The sequence below is a fragment of the Canis lupus genome, chromosome 37, assembly GCF_011100685.1.
Source record: "Canis lupus familiaris isolate Mischka breed German Shepherd chromosome 37, alternate assembly UU_Cfam_GSD_1.0, whole genome shotgun sequence".
Taxonomy (NCBI): Eukaryota; Metazoa; Chordata; class Mammalia; order Carnivora; family Canidae; genus Canis; species Canis lupus.
This window is the reverse complement of record NC_049258.1, coordinates 30182136-30199009: the sequence shown is the minus strand read 5'-3', so window position 1 is coordinate 30199009 and position 16874 is coordinate 30182136. Positions and strand designations below refer to the sequence as shown.

At 52.5% G+C, this 16874-nt stretch overlaps 1 protein-coding gene across 7 annotated transcripts in view; it reads right to left on the bottom strand.

Annotated features, from left to right (window-relative positions):
- DLGAP2 (DLG associated protein 2) overlaps nt 1–16874 on the bottom strand; it is a 693430-nt gene that overhangs the window by 528873 nt on the left and 147683 nt on the right. For all 7 annotated transcript variants that reach the window (XM_038585891.1, XM_038585894.1, XM_038585892.1 and 4 more), the window contains one exon: nt 8078–8132. In XM_038585891.1, coding sequence (XP_038441819.1) covers nt 8078–8132 — 55 coding nt within the window. The remainder of the gene's footprint in view (nt 1–8077; nt 8133–16874) is intronic.

The window sequence follows — 16874 nt, the reverse complement described above, 5'->3', positions numbered from 1 at the left end:
GCTCAGGTCACAATCCTGGGATCTGGGGATGGAGCCCCACGTTGGGCTCCCTGGTCAGCGGGAATCTGCTTCTCCCTTGCCCTCTGCCTGTCCTCCCCTTGCTCATGTGCTTTATCAAGTAAATAAAATCTTTAAAAATAATTTTTTAAAAAAGAAATTCTGGTCCTCACGAGGATGCCAAAACCACTAGCATTATGTCCTCCTCATCACGGAAGAGGCAGAGAACTCTGCAGGGTTGGCCCTACTCACCCCCAAGATGGCTTCTCTCACCCAGAACGGAGCTTCCCCCAATGGGAAATATGATGACCCCAATGACCCAACCAGACTCAGCTGTGTAAGCACCAAAATGAACATTTTCAAGGGAGAAGAGCCTATGTGGCTGAGCGTGCAGTAGCTGAGAGACACCGTGCTGCGTCCCCCGAAAGCTCAAGGCAGTGGTGTCAGGACAGGGGTCTCTGGGAGGTGACTCAGTCATGGGGGGGGCCCTTAGGAAAGAGAGGCCCCCTCCCTGCTCTGTGTAGGTGAGGACACGGCGAGGCCGCCAGCCACGACAGGCCTCACCGGCCCCAAATCCTGCAGGGCCATGCCCATGGACATGCAGCCTCCGGAAGTCCCAGAAGCCCCCATCCAGGCCCAGAACCACGAAGACCAGCACTGCCAGAGCTCCCCAGTAGACCCATGCCATGAACTCAGCAGGCTCTAAGGGCACTGGCACGGCCCTCCCTCTGCCTCCCGCTGCCCTCCTGGTGCCATGTGTGCACAGCAGTGTCCAGGACACAACAGGCAGGTCCAACCCTGGCTGAGTCTTCCTCGAGGGGAAACCAAGGAAGCTGCTTCCAGGCCTTCCCTCCTGCAAATGTCACACACAGCCCAGGAAGATCAGTGAGGAGGAATAAAGACCGGCGGCCCCATATGCCCCTGTGCCCACCGAGGCAGGCCCAGGGGAATGGCCTTTCCTGTCCAAGGGAAGGCGCAGGGCATCACTCTGTTCTCAGGGACACAAGCCCAGGAAGGTGTCTGTCCTCCGGGCATCCAGCTCCCCCCAGTCGTGACCCAGTTCTCCAGGGGCTCCCTTCCTGGTTTCTGGAGCCCGGCCCTCGGCACAGGAGCAATAAATACCACAAGGTACCCTGAAACCCTTCCTTCTCCAGTGCTGGCGACTAACAAGGCCCAGGCTGGATTTCATGATCGGCCCTAAGGTAGGACAGTCCGTCGGTTTTCTGTCTCACATTGGAAGGAATTTAAGGTTGCTTTAACTTACAGGCCCTACAATTATTTCTTGTTGCGTGACAGCAACACACAAACTAACGAGTGACAAAATGAGCCAGAAGAACCCCCGGGGAGTAGTGGTGCAGGCAGGTGGGTGGGACATGTGGGGAGGGGGCAGGCCGCGGACAGACAGATGCCCGGACGGAGTGGTGGGGAGATGGCAGACAGACGACAGACACACAGTAGGTGGATCCAGACCCTTCTGCAAATGTGCCCTCAGAGACACAATGAGGCTACTCGGGCCCTGGGAGCAGGAGGGCAGCAGGCGGCCCCGGAACCCCTGCCATGCTCCCCATCCAGACAAGCCTCCTCAGAGGCAGACGGCAGCACCGGGACCCCACGTGGTGGACACGGGGGACGTGGGGTGGGCTGTACTCGGGGCGACAGCTGGAGCCACACAGCCTCAGGGAACCCAAACAGAAGACTGTCTCGACTTCAGGAGGCTCTCCTCCACGATCCTGTGTCTGTCCCAAAACACACCAAGGGCCATGGACGTGGTGGCCTCACTCGGTGCCGAGAGGCCCCCAGTGCTCCAGCAGGATGCTAGCCTGGGGCTGGCACCCAGGGACCTGAGCACCTCCCCGGAGCACAGCATTCCGGGTGAGAAGCGACTTCAGGCCCTCCCGGCAATCGGGGGAAGACCCCACGGTTCCCCCAGAGCAGCAACATGTGACAGTGCCAGGAATTTGGGGGGGGGAATCATGAAAACAGGTGGGCTCAGGTGGCAGGATCAGCCATGAAACACTTGGTGGAGACGTGTCCAAACCACGTGCAGCCTGGAGTCCCAGAGCCCTATGTCTCCACATTAAGCTGCCCCTAAACCAGAGACCACAGTCGTTAAATAGATCCACTCACTGCACAGAAGCACTCGCTCTGGGGTGAGTGGAGCTGGAACTCTGCCTCGTGTCACCTTCCCAAAGGCGTGACACTCTGCTACTCGGCACAGAGATGCCAGCTAGGCAAGAAGCAGGCCCTCGGGGTTACAAATAAGCCATCTGGGGAAAAAAAAAAAGTTTTGGCCTCAAAACTATTGATCTGTAACCTTTCATTCCGGCAGTAATTAAACTGCACAACTCGGGTTTCTAATAAAGTCAGAAACTCAGTTTATGTAATAAAGGCCTTTCCAGCACATGAGGATTTATTTCTGTCCCTGGCTGATGGACGGGGAGGGAAGCACCTGTCACCAGGCCACAGAGACACGGGCTGAGCGCGGAGGGCGCCTTCTGGCTCCTGTCCGCCCTGCTCGTCCCCCCGAGGCGGCCGCTGTCGTTCCCACCCCAAGCCACAGTGCAAGGCATCCCCCCTGCCCCCCGCGCACCTCGGAGGGTTTGATTGATAACTAACTTCAGTGTCTGCGTAACAGAAACTTACCTGCCATCTGCTCTGTGACTGAAGTGCACCTCAGCCTTCACCTCGTCTGTTCCAGTGCTGTTCACCTGACATGCTGAGCACATTCAGCATCCCATGGGGGTAAACGTCCCACATAACTGGATAGCTTTGTGGCAACGGGCCCATCCAGAGTGCTGACCCACCTTGTCCGGAAGCTCCAGGAGCCGCCCTGGTGGCCTGTCCCTGGCACCCCTGGCCCATATGGCTTCTTTGGCACCATATTTGGTAGGAAAGTCACACCTGAGCCAGTAAGGACCTCTTCAGGGTCGCTGTGGAGTCATGTAGTGACTTAGAGTGAACATACCTAGTCACATCCCAGCCAAGTATTTACCAGCCTGTGACCACATGGAAAGTCACACATACTTTTGGATCTACTTCCTCTTCTGCAAGATGAGGTGACATTCCCCATCTCACAGGGATGTTGAAAGACTGGCCAAAAGCAACACAGAAGAGCCTTTTAAGGCCCAAGCACCAGAGACACACAGGGTGCCATGTTCTCTGTCACTGCAGAGCTCAGACCCAACGCTGGGAGACACGGCGACCATGTGCAGAGCTTCAGGAATCACGCCCACTGGGTGTGAAACTAATGAGCTGGAGTCCTACCCACGCGTGCACTGCCAGCCTCCCTACGCCCCCAGGTGTGGAACCGTGTCCTCTGAGGCAGGGCTGCAGAAAAGCACAAGCTCATTCACTGATTTTCCTGTATGTGCCCATCAGGAGATCAAAAGCTTTGTTAAAACCTCAGCTCTGAAGACACAGGGGACTGGGACGGACCAAACATAATCTCTGCTGCTGTTTCAACAGCTATGCTCCCTCTGCCACTTTGAACTCCAACTGCAAACGGCCCCAGTCGGGTCCATATTTCAATAGCTGTACTCACTGAGGATTCAATAACGTGTAATTAAGTCTACCACCCCACGGGCTTCTAAAGCCTTACAGAATCAGGCATTTAGACTCTATAACCAAATAGAAATGATATGAAATTTGTTCGACCTCTACAGATTTTTGATACTAAATACAAACATTAAACTTCAAGACTTTATTTAGCCGAGACCCAAAACTGAGCAATGTGCCACCACAGGGAGAGCCCACGATGACTGTACTCCGCAGGTGAACACCCCAGGGAAGGACGCAAAGGCAGGAGTCGGTGACAGCCGTGCAGGAGAGCCAGCTCTCACCAGCTCGAGGGGGCAGGGGTCCGAGAACTCCTCTTAGACCCTCAGCAACGAGTGGTGGGAGCACTAGAAGCACAGACACCAAGGCTTCCTGGCCTTGCTCGTGCTGCCAATCACTGACCAGCCTCTTGCGGGCAGGGACCCAGCAACAACAATCAATGATGCCTCTGCCCTCGGTAGAAATCACAGCACACGTCTGCAAACACAGAGAAATCAGCTCCACAAAAATGTATGGAAAATACTTAATATCTTGCTGCCCCAAATTTTATATACAAATTATTTCACATTTTTCATTCCATCAAGTAGGGGTGCAACGCATCTCAAACAATCAAAGTCCACCATGTGTTCCGTCCTGGTTCAGTTGCTAATATCAAACTTTGCACAGGTGGTACCGCTGCTTGACTGCAAAATCAATCCATTCTTGAAACTCATTATTCTTAGCAGTGGAACAGGCGGTCTCCTGACCGACATGGGATAAAGGCTGTGCGGCCGCAAGTGTGGGATCAGACCCCTGGCCCACGGTGTAGCCTGAATACAGGAGAGTCTGGTAAGCCCACAACTTTCCCAAACAGCATGGTGATAAAGCACCTCCGCTGATAATCAAGTTCAGGAAGCCTGAGCAGCCAAGAATGAAGTATTTCCCAACCTCCCCACTGCTCAAATTCTCACTGCTCAGGAAACATACATCCATGGTCTATATCTTTTACGGGAGGTTGCCACCGATGTGTTACCTCACCTTGGTCATAGAGAAACTACACCAATGTTACCAGACACGGAACAGCAACAGAGAGATGATGAGCTGCTTACGCCATGAGTCACATGCAGCCAAGAACCAACTTTCCTACTCCCACCAACATCACAGTGGAAACTGCCTATAAAATCTCAAACACGGGGCAGCCCGGGTGGCTCAGCAGTTTAGTGCTGCCCTCAGCCCAAGGCGTGATCCTGGAGACCCGAGATCGAGTCCCACATCGGGCTCCCTGCATGGGGCCTGCTTCTCCCCTGTGTCTCTGCCTCTCTCTCTGTGTCTCTCATGAATAAACAAATAAAATCTTTTTTAAAAAAAACTCAAACATGGGCTAACTTTAGTGCAGAAAATAGACAACCATAATACAATAATGTTCGTGAAAAAGTCACTGCTTTAAAAAGTTTCTAAACCATACAGGAACGAGCACCATTTTGGACTATTGTAACTGCATGGTGTCCTGGGGTCCCACCAGAGACCAGAGTTTAGACACAGGGAGCCAGTGTCCACGAAGGGAGGCAGACTGAGTGAAAAACCTGCCTTCATCCACACGTGGGCCAGAGGCAGTGCCCCCAAAACGGGGGTGAGAGAGGGAGGGGCCCAGAGACACCTCAGCAGCAATTCTCATAAAGGCCGGTATGGGATTTGAGTCCAATACAGCTGCTAACAGGCCAACTGTCCACTTGTGTGGCCCACCACACATCAGCCATTCTTCCCTGAGCACATCCTTGCAGCAGGTGCTCATCCTGTGTGCAGACTCAACAGCCAGGCTCTCCAGGGTGGGGCAAGCTGAAGGCAAGATGAAGGGTCAAACAGCGTCCCCGAAACAAGAGAAGAATGGTTGGAAGCAAAGCCTGATGTCAATGGCTTTAAAATGTAAAAACTTTGTGGAAATTTGTGGTTGCACACATGTTTCTCCTTCATGACAAACATGCACTGCCTCCCCAATACTCTGTTCCCGAAAACATGAAAAATAAGGCAGTTTGCAGAGGTGGACACAAAAATCACTCCAGCTCTGTGTGTCCTCAACGAAAACTATCACAAGAAATCAAAATACCAAGAGAAAATGATGTTTATCATGTCCGACCCAGAGAAGGACTACTTCTGATGCACGGTCTGATGTCACTCATCATAGGTGGTCACCAGTTCTGCTAAGTACATTAGTTCCGTATCAGTGACAACACCTGAAAAGAGTGTATCTTCTCCCAGGCACTCGGCTATGGCAAACACAGGCTAATGGAGTAAACAGCACTTCAAAAATAACTAAAAAGAAAAAGCAAACAATACGATAGCCACAGCTCATCCCGAAGCTGTCCCAGTCTTTAATTGTGGTAAAAAAACACAATGTAAATTTACCATCTTAACCATTTTTCAGCATACAGTTCAATGACACCACACACGTGTTGCGCAAGCATCTCCACCATCCATCGCCAGAACACTTTTCATCTCTCAACAGTGAAACTCTTTACCCATTCCAACACCGTCTATGATAAAAAATGTGAAAATGCTTCTAATATAACCATTAAGTAAAAAAAATGTTCATTCAAGTTCATAAGGAATGTTTATGTCATTAAAATGTAAAAACAATAACCATTATATTTGAGTCTAAAGAAATTTCCAAACATTTTCTAAATAATTAAGCAACTTCAGACATACTAGGTCACATGGCATGATAAAAACCAGAACTGGCACATCCTTCAGTTCTGAATGAACTCACACTTTGCCTGAATTATCATTTCAACAGACTCTTCTTTCCTCTCATTTGACATGATTCTTTTCCATCTCGTGCCTACTGTCATAGCCTTGGGTCTTCTAGAACAACTTCTATAATATAAAAACCTTCTAAAGAAAATTGCCTAGCAAATGTCCTCAATATTCAAGTCCTACTGGGAGGAGGCTATCTTGGTTCTAAAGGTTGATTACTTGGATTCTTACAGAAAGTAAATAAAACCTCTCAATTTGGCAGTATTTAATATATTAACTTGAAACTGTCTAAAATGCGGAAAACTCATTTCAACATTTAAAATCCAGTTAGATTCCCACAGAATGGTATTTAATTTTTAATTAATTTTATTATTAATTTTGATGCTTCTCAGAACCAGAGACTTGCCTGGAAGACATAAACGCATCATTCCTTCTTTAAATTGTGTTATAATCACTATTGTTGATGGACACAGTTTACAGAAATCTTTGTTTCTTCATATGTGACCTGTTCATATATTTTCAATATTAACCAAGACTTCCAGAATATACAAAGAGGCCCAAAAAATATGTAATCATGCTCTCCACAAAATTCCCTGTAAGTGTGCTCAAAGCCAATAGAGTTTGAATGGGTGATAACAGAGAACATCCTACAGACTATTTTTGGTAAAACAATGGGGCTGGTGATGTAATCTGTCCATGATCATAAGTAAAAATATAAAGATCCCATTTTTCTCCAAAATACTTGGTGTTTTACACTGGAATGCATAATATAAAATAATAACTTACTGACCATTTAAGAATGAGATTCAGTAACCATACTAGGTAGTTACTATGCTATTTATATTAAAAGCAGAGTAAATCCCAACATGTTCAACTCTTCAGACTCTGACAATGTCCATTATAGTTCATTTTGTTAAAGCTGGAAAACATAAGGAAATGTCTGTACACCTCTGTTTCATACCCAACACAAGTATCCTGGGAGGCAGACAGACCACGTGATCCCAGAAAGGAGCAATTCTCAGAACTAGCCCCTGGCAGAAAAGACAGAGCACCCCGTATCCCCTTCCCAGGACCTGCTATTCCTTTGAAAAAAATGCCCTAAGCGAGAAACCCCCTAGGGGAGAGTAACCAAGACCCACAGGACAGGTTCCACACGATCTTCACATTTGTTTGTTTCTGAACCTTAACACAACAAAGCTCCAAAGCTTTCTTTTCAGGATGGTTTCCCCTCCATCGTGCTTCCTTAAAAGTACTGCAAGCCACCTCATACAACCTCCAGCCACTCACATCTGTGAGAAATCACACGATGTACCATCTCTCACGGTGAGACGCCCATCTCCTGTATTTCCATTGAGACCCTCAAGACTCTAAGGACACACATCTGGCCTGTTCCTACGCTGACTGTAAGGACAGCCCGAGTGCAAACAGACTGCAAACACATTCCCTGCTAGCCAATAATGGCACTCTTCCTCAGGAGGAAGTACAATCAACAAATCATTCTACCTTGATACACATATATTCAACTGCAGAGGACAACCAGTTTCCCTTAAATAATCGAAGACAACAATCACCTAAATCTATTTACTCTGTCAAATGAAAACAGATCTCTGAGCTCACGTTATAACTCACCGCGCAACTCAACAATCCGGTCTATGCTTGTTCCAGTCAATATACGATCTTTCTCTAAGACAGCAGCTAAAAAAAACAAGATGTCTAAACTATGCAATCGTATTTCTCAAATTTCCCACCAACATAAAACCTATCATCTCTAAAGAGGAGAACAAAATCTATTTACCTGTATTCCTGTCTGGTAAGATACAGCAATGCTTCTGCAGAATGCCAGGCAAAACCTGTTTCAAAACATATAAATAAAACACATTTGGTTATTGTGCAGGTTGAGGAAGGTGTTTCATTAACTGCAGCAAGTATTTTTCTAATAAGCCCATTTAGTGTGGCACAGAGTCATCACGCCCAGAATGATCTCACAAATTAAACAATACAGAAAAATTTTTGATGACATACATTTTTTCATCAGAAAGGTTAATCAGGTAGGTGTGCTCATTGTTAATGCTGCTCCAGGATGCTAATGCAGTTCTATTTTATGTACGCCCCTAATGGGTCCTGGGAGCATCTTGAAAGCTGCACTCAAGGGACTCCTACAATAAGGCAAATGGACCCACCAATTTTTGTGATGGCTTTTAAAATATTAGACGCAATTAGAGCCTGAAAGTGGAGGACCGCAGAGGCAGTAGAGCGGGGGGGTCTGCTTCAGAGGGTCTGAGAGAGATGCTTTCATGGAGGATGAGTCACAGAGAGCCACGGGGAAGAAAGAGCTGTGTTTACATTAGCAGTTTGGGAGAAATTATGAAGGAAGTATCTTATTTGATAAGTGAAGGGAAGGTGAAAATAACAGGGAATGGCTTTCCCCAGAAAATCCAGGGCCGCAAGGGAGCGGCAAAGATGGAAAGCATCTGCAATGAAGGGATCTCCGTGGGGATTCGGGATTATGTGTCCTAAACTCAATCAGACTAAAAGCTGAGCTTCCTTCATGAATTCTGCACCGAAGTGACTGCAACCATTCCTCCAAAACTCGCAGCCTGGGAGCAGGCATTCCGTACCCTGGGGCAAGGAGGTCCTGCCTCAGGAAGGAGGGCAGTGCATGGGGCCACAAGCCCACGGCCACCCTCCACCAACTCGTGGTCCAGCCATGCATGCAGCCCATTCTGACAGATGGGGCCAGCGGTCCCTCCATGCCTCTCCTCCGTGCCCCCTGCCCCATCTTCCCTCCCTCCACACCCAGGAAAGAATAATTCCTACCCAGGCCAAGTATAATCCATTGCACACAAAATAGTATTACCAATTTCCTACTCTAAACAAATATAAAAGACGCAGAATAAAGCAATAATCAAATACAAATGCAGTAAATACAAAATGTGGAATTAAAAGTTCAAAACTATGTCTCTTACGTGTGCAATGAGTTAGCTGGGACACAGAACAACAGCTGTGGGACAATCAGGGACCAACGAAGCAAGAAACCTGTACAGGACACAGGACAGTGTCAACACCTAACTCCACCACCCTGCACCCAGCATCGAGGTTAATCATTAGCCAGGTCTGAACCCGGCATCATCCTGGCACGATTCTCTCCCTCACCAGCCCCTGGCTTTCAAGGTCCAGAAAGGAAATAAATACACAGTCACGCACACATGCATGTTACACACATGTGCACACACACACCTGGGCTCATGGATCTTCATTCCTCCTCATTACATGGCCGATACACTTATATTTCCAATACAGCAATTTCCAAAAAAGTCTTACAAGTTAACACCAGGCCTGAGAAACCATGTCCCTCAAAGGAAAGGAATGGTCCCGTAAGTTGTAAACACGTGCACATCACGAGATCCACGTGGAGCCAGCGGGTGTGAGTCACCACAGTGAGATCAGACCACGTCCTGCAGTGCACCCCTGACCGTACAGCCTCCCGGGCCTCCACCACCTGGGCCACCCCCAGGGGAAGCCGGGGGGCCCTGCACTGCTCTCTGGACCGCAGTCTCCTGAGTGAGATCATCAAACACACTGCTTCTGGGTTAAGTGTCCTGAGGAATTAGTGCGGAAATGTGCAGAACGGAGGTAAGTGGCTTCCCCAGGGCCAAGCTGAGCTCCAAACTCCACAGCTGACTCCATTCCTCATGCATGTCTTCAAGAAGAAGCACACGTGGAGTCTGGATCTGCCACATGCGGTGCCACCCGGCCCCCAGCTCTGGCTGCTGGTGTCATCCGGATGACATGAACTCAACAGGAGAGTGAGGGCCCCGCAGGTTAGAGGTGCACATGAGGTGATGTGTAAACACAGCAGCAGGAAGGGCGGGAGGCGGGCACGGAGCCTGGGGCCCGGGCTGGCTCTGCACTCTCTGGACAGGGCAGCTCTCCCTTGGTGCCCAGGACTGCGGGTAGTGTACAGAACCACAGGACAGGCCTGCGGTGCCTGGGGGTGCTGCCCAACGTGAGGGTTCCCAGCTGGGCAGGGACACATGCTCCACGGGCACCTTCTGGAGAAGAAGACCCTCTCCCGAGGCCCGGTCATGCCCTGGCAATCACAGCACCCCACCGGGGCAGCAGGGGTGTCTGTGTCATGGGGAAGAAAGAGCTTGGGAGCCACGATGTAGACAAATGCACAGGTCAGCACATGTGGCTCTATAAAACCGCAGCAACTCCCACGCAGGTGGCCCGCCCCTGCCTGGTGATCCCTGCACCCAGCTCCGCCCCAGATGCCACCCTGGCTCCACCCCCCATAGCACCCCCATAGCACCTGTCAGGACAGGTCCCACCGAGGCAGCGCCCCTGCCCTCTGCCACCGCGTCCCTGAGAACCAGTCATGTGGCCCGTCACATGCCCTCAAGCAGGGGACATGAGGACTTGTAGACGTCAATGGCGGGCAATTAGTGCTCAGCACGGCAGCCACTCCCAGTCCTCCCGGGTCCTCCTGCTGCGGCCACAGGGACCACACAGGGCAGGCTGGGCCACTTCGAGCTGAGGGTGGAGGAGCGGGACTGACAGGGCACCGTCCTCCCCACGGGTCCACACAAAGGAGCAGAAGGGACACAATTGGCCTTCCGGCCCTGCGGACTCACAGGCTCCACAGGACTGCCTGTTCTGGGGCCGTACCCACAGGCCAGCACCGGGGGCAGTGCACCACGCACACAGCAGGGGGGCGGGGGGGGCGGGGGGACCCACCAAACACAGTAGCCGACTCCCGAGCCTCCCAGGAGCCCGGCCCAAGGGGCCGCGGCCACGACGCCCACAGCACGTGCGCTAGGACGCGGCTGCCGCACACCCTCCTCCTGGCCTTAGCCCACAGCTGCCAGCTCACAGGTCCTCCCACAGCACCCAGCTCAGGGTCATCCTACCTTGCCCCAGGCCCACGGCAGGCACCCACCCAGGCCGGCTGCACCTCACCTCAACGTCGGGTCAAGGGCACAGGGGCGGGTCTGGGTGGGTTTGAGGCTACAGTGAGCCTTGCACACGGTCCCACATCCTGAAGACCAAGTGTTCACAGACTGGGATGCCCCCTCACTGGTGACGCAGGCTGCACAACACACTGTCTTTGGTGCGCACAACAGCCCGGGTGTTGTAGCACAGGACAGAGCCCGAGACTCTAGAGTCAGGATCTCTGCTCTGCAGCGAGTCACACAACCCTCAGCGTACTCGGTGTGGCACGTCAGAGATTCCCACGGGCCCAAAGGGGGACTCTCTGCGTCACAAAGTGGCAAAGCAGCATCGTCTAGCTCAGAGAGGCGCACACACCTCGCGTGCCTCAGCACCACCTGGGGCCGGGAACACAGCGGCTGGCCGCAGGCCGGGGAGCCCCAGAGCCTGTGCACACAGCACCCGCGGCCGGCAATCCCGTGCCTCAGAGAGAAGGGACAAGGACGCTTGGGGAGGTGACGCATGCATCCCTGACCTTGACCATGAGGGTGACAGGCATGTACCGCTGAACTCCTCAAACCGTACGTGTCAAGTGGTGCAGGTCCTTGTGTATCAATCATATCTCAACAAGATTTCTGTTCCAAATTTTCCATGAATGTCCCTTGTGCCTTTAAACAAGGAGGCACACGGACGTACAGAACCCACCCTCCCACAAGGCTGCCGTGTGACCTCGACACTCCCTGGCTGGAAAACGTGCTGGCAAACCTGCGGCCCCAAAGCCTCAAGCAGACACGGCCATGCAGGCCACAGATCCATCCCTGCGATGCACACGGTGAGTCGTGGGTTTCTGTTGGCAGAGCGGCGACGTAGACTCACCCAAAAGGACAGAACGTGTGAGGAGCGCCTATGAAAAAGTCTTCAACGTACGTTTGACAGAGGAGGAGCAGAAACGGGCCTTCCTTGGCCCAGACACAAATTTAGGATCCGACCATCTCCAAAGACAGCTGCTGTGGGGCCTCGGCACAGGTCAGAGGTCTGGCGGGTCCAGGGCAGGTGTGGGGCGGCTGTGGGCGGGCTGTGCCAGGCCCCTTCCCCACAGCCTGGGACCAAGCCAGGGGGACAGTGCACCGAGGCTGGACACAGGGAAGCTCGTCACAAAGCTCGCACCTGGACAGCTGGGCAGTCAGCTGCCCCTGCCCTCGCCCTCCCCAAGCAGGGCACCCAGACACCCTCCTCTGAGAAACAAAACAGGCCAAGAGGACACGCCTCCTGTTGACACAGGCCTTCCAGTTAGAACTGGCTTGCCACGCGGTCTCGCTGCAGAAACTCCACCAGCCAACAAGCCCTGTCTACCCATCAAACATACACTCCGCATGAATGCTTAGCTGGGTGTCAGACTAAATGTTGGTAAATTGCATTTAAATTATGGTCTCATTCATTTGGGGAATATAAAAAATAGTGAAAGGGAATAAAGGGGAAAGAAGGAAAAAACGAGTGGGAAATATCAGAGAGGGAGACAGAACATGAGAGACTCCTAACTCTGGGTAACGAGCTAAGGGTAGTGGAAGGGGAGGTGGGCAGGGGGATGGGGTGGCTGGGTGATGGGCACTGAGGGGGGCACTTGATGGGATGAGCACTGGGTATTATTCTAATATGTGGCAAATTGAACAGCAATAAAAAATAAATTTGTAAAAATTAAATAATTAATAATGTCATTATTTATTTTTAATAATATTAATGCTTAATGTCTGACCCTTTGTGAAGACTCACAGCTGAGGGTGCTCATTCGCTTGAAGAGACCCCCACACTTTGAGAGGGACCAACAAGATGAGAGGGAACGGAAACATTATCAGAAACAACATTTTCAAAGTGATAATATCACAGAAAGACAGGAGAGGTTTTGCCTGTGACCCCAAAATAGGACACTCTGCTTATAAAAGGGAAATTTATATAATAAGAAACACAGTTTTTGGAAATTAAAACAAAAGGGAAATAAAACTCTTTAAAAACAGTTGAAAAAGAAATTCAAGAAGTATCCCAGAATATACAGAAAAAATACATAAAGAGTTAGGGGGAAAAAAAAAACATTTTTTAAAAAAAGGAGAGAAGAATCACCTGTTCGTCGTGGGGGGCATGCCACCTAGCCAGTGGGAGCGCCCCAGAGACAAGGGCCTGAGACAGGAACAGGGTCACGCAAACATTCAGAAGGACCCAATTCCAGCCCCAGTGGGCCTGCTGAGCACCTGGCACAGTCCACACACAGCGACCAGCCTACGTCATCCTGAACACGTAGAACACAAGGGCGGTCCCAGACTCAATCACAACACTAAATTCTGGATGCTGGAAAATGCAGGAACAGTGTTTCAGAAATTCTGGGACAGAAAGAGAAGATGCCATCATATCAGCCGAGCAAGACACAGCATGACCCCGGTCCTGGGAGGAGAGCTGCTGGAGCTCTCGGCTGCCGCAGACTCAAAGGGCCTAGGGGGCGGCGGGGGGGGTGGGTGGGTGGTAGCACTCAGGTGGACAGGTCCTGAGATGGTGCCCTGCCATGGCCTCTGGGGTGGGGGTGGGGGGAGAAGCACAGAGGAGAGAGATAAATAGGGTGAAGTCAGGAAAGACTAATCCTGCTTATTATTTTTTAATGGCAATTAACAATAAATAAAATAAGTCACCAAATAAAAAGGCAAAGGAGGCTACAAACTGAGTGTGATGTAAGTAGTGAGCGCTGTGATGGGATGAGCACCGGATGTTCTACTATATGTTGGCAAATGGAATTTAAAATTTTTAAATGTAAAACAAAAAAAAAAAAAAGATTTTTTGTTAAAAAGAAAAGAAAAAAGTACTAAGCACTGATTTACCCAAACATGGGGGAATGAGCACATGGTGTGCAGCAGGAGGGGAGGGACGGAGAGGTAGCGCCTCCCACACCCACTTCACATGAAACGCTGGCATTTCCAGCGGGACAGAAAAGGCTTCGGCATAGAGTGAAGACGCCCTGGTGCCGAGGCCCCGCCTGCCAGCTCAGGGTGCGGGGTGGCTGGCTGAGTCGGTGCCCACCCCCAGGCTCCCCTGGACCCGTCCGTCCTCCCGACACGGCCTGATGAGGCTCCACGCAGCGGGCAGGAAGTGCATGATGTGCACAGACTCGGGACGGCTTCACGGTCCAAATCTCCCGCACGCCAGATGCGCGTCCCTTTGGGTTGAAGCATGACCTATGAGGTGCTCTGCAAACACACAAGAACTCCTGGAGACTCACCATTTGAAGGGTTTCTGATTCTACACTCTATTCTGTGTAACAAAAAGATAGATGTCAATAAAAAATTAAAAATCAACTTCCCGGACAGAATGAACAGGTCCCCTTCACAGCCATGGCATTAAAACCACCACGGTGCACCGCGTGCTCCTTTCGAAGCAAAGGCTTCACTGTGGTGGCGGCAGACGCAGCTCAGGGTGCGTGAGCAGAGCGAGCTGCAGGCCGGCGGCCAGGGTGACAGGACACGGGGAAACACACGCGTGTGGGGGGCTGCCTGCATGGGACAGGAACCCCGCAGCTCTTCCCCACGCTGTGATCCCACCGTGGCCATGATGGGAACAGGCGAAGGACCACATCTGCACAAACTTTCACACCCCTGTACGCGACTGCTCGATCCAAACATCAGCAAACAAAGCTGTTCCCCAGGGCAGCCTGGGGGGCTCAGCGGTTTAGCGCCGCCTTCAGCCCAGGGTGTGATCCTGGAGATCTGGGATCGAGTCCCACATCGGGCTCCCTGCGTGGAGCCTGCTTCTCCCCCTGCCTCTGTCTGCGCCTGTCTCTCTCTCTATGTGTTTCTCATGAATAAATAAAAGTCTTTAAAAAAAAAAAAAAAAAAGCTGTTCCCCACACCATAGAGCAAACGTCCCACAGAGTACGAGGTTGTGCCTGAGATTTTAGGGGAACAAGGGAAACCCCAAAGTCAGTGGCAGAGCTCTCACAGGCAGCACGGAGGTGCAGGTGCCACGCGGCCAAGCCACGTAGAGGTCAGGATCCCCAGGCCGTGCTCGTCGATACTCTGCTGACATCACAGCAGCGGCACCTGCCACCCAGCAGAGGCCACAACTCCAAGCAAAGCTGCACAGCGGACTTGGGCGAGGAGGCCACCACACACCTGGAGCCGCGGAGGCCCCAGGGCCGCCCACTCCGGAAGCCTGGGCGCACTCCGCGCATCCCCAAACCAAGGAGCAACATTTCCAGTGGAGGGCCAGGCACCGTGGGAGCTGCGGGGTAGCCCACCCCACTTCTGAGGCGCCGGGCGCAGGCCGCGTTCCACCCTGAGGGGACTGTTCTCTGAAGCGAGGGCCAGGGGCCCAGGTGGCCACGTCCACACACTCAGCAGAGCTGGCTCGTGACGCATCTCAGGGAGCCGTCCTCGTGTGGAAATGCCCGTGAACGGCAGACTCACAGGATGACACCGTTTCTCCTCGACACCCTCAGAGGCATTCTCAGGGTGACCACAGCCGCCACAGCCCTGTGCGCCCTCCAGCTGGAAACGCCCGCCCCCCCGTATGATATCACGCCAGCGAGGTGATATGTCCAGCTGTGTCCTTGACTGGCCACAGGCTGCCCCGACGGGCGGTGCATCCGAGCTGCTTCCAGAAGCGATGACCCCTGCAGTGTGAGGGCACCATGCAGTCCCCTGAGCGCCCACACACCCCCAAAGGTGGAGGAAGGAGGGCTCCACCCCACGGCAGGAGCCAGGCCACCTCAGCATCCTTGTCACCCTCAGACAGGAGATGAACCAGCAGCTCCCTAGCTCCTGGACACCCCCGAGGCCCCAGCCTACGGACGCAGACCGTCTGGCCTCTCAGCGTCAGTAAGTGCATGAGCCACTTTCTAGCGCTGGATCCCAGGTCAGGGAAGGAGGGGGTAGGTGGCTGTGATGGGTGCACGCACAGGTGAACCTGCTGCTCAGGACCTCCGCAAGTAGCCACTGACAAACCCACACCCACAGTGGTGGGATGCCCAGAGCAAACATCCTCAGCAGTGCCTCCTGGTGACCTGTGTGCTGAGCAGCCCCCAATGACACCTGGGTGCTGTCCAAACCCAGCAGGTGACCCCCATGGGCGCAGGGGTTAAGAACGGCCCCAGGGACTTGTCCCAGCCAAAGCACCTCCTGCTCACCCCCCTGCTGCACCTGCCCAGCTCACTGTGCCCCATGGGGCTGAGTGCACGCGGCCCCGAACTACCGCATGGACGGCTCAGCCCAGGCTCACACTGTGAGGGACAGGGACACAGGTAGGCTGGAGCCACTGTCCCTGAGCACGACCAGGGACGGGGAGGGGCCCATCCACATGCACTCACCTGGCCCCTGGATTGTTCCCTAATTCTTGCCGGATGACCCTTTCCAGTCCCGAATCCCGCTTCCCATGGGCACCCCCTAGGAGGACCAGGGTGCAGGAGATGGCCATTTGGTGGGACAGCCAGCCAGCAGCTGCCAGGACACTGGAGGCTCAGAACCCAGGTGTCAAACCACAGAAACCAGCGGTGCCGTCCCCTGACAAGGACAGGTGAGAGGAGGGGCTGCAGGGCTGGCCCAGCTGGAGCAGCAGGGCCTCGGGCACCATCACTCTCTCTGCTCAAACTCCCAGAAACTTCCTTCATGCTCCTGCCGCCAACAGAGGCC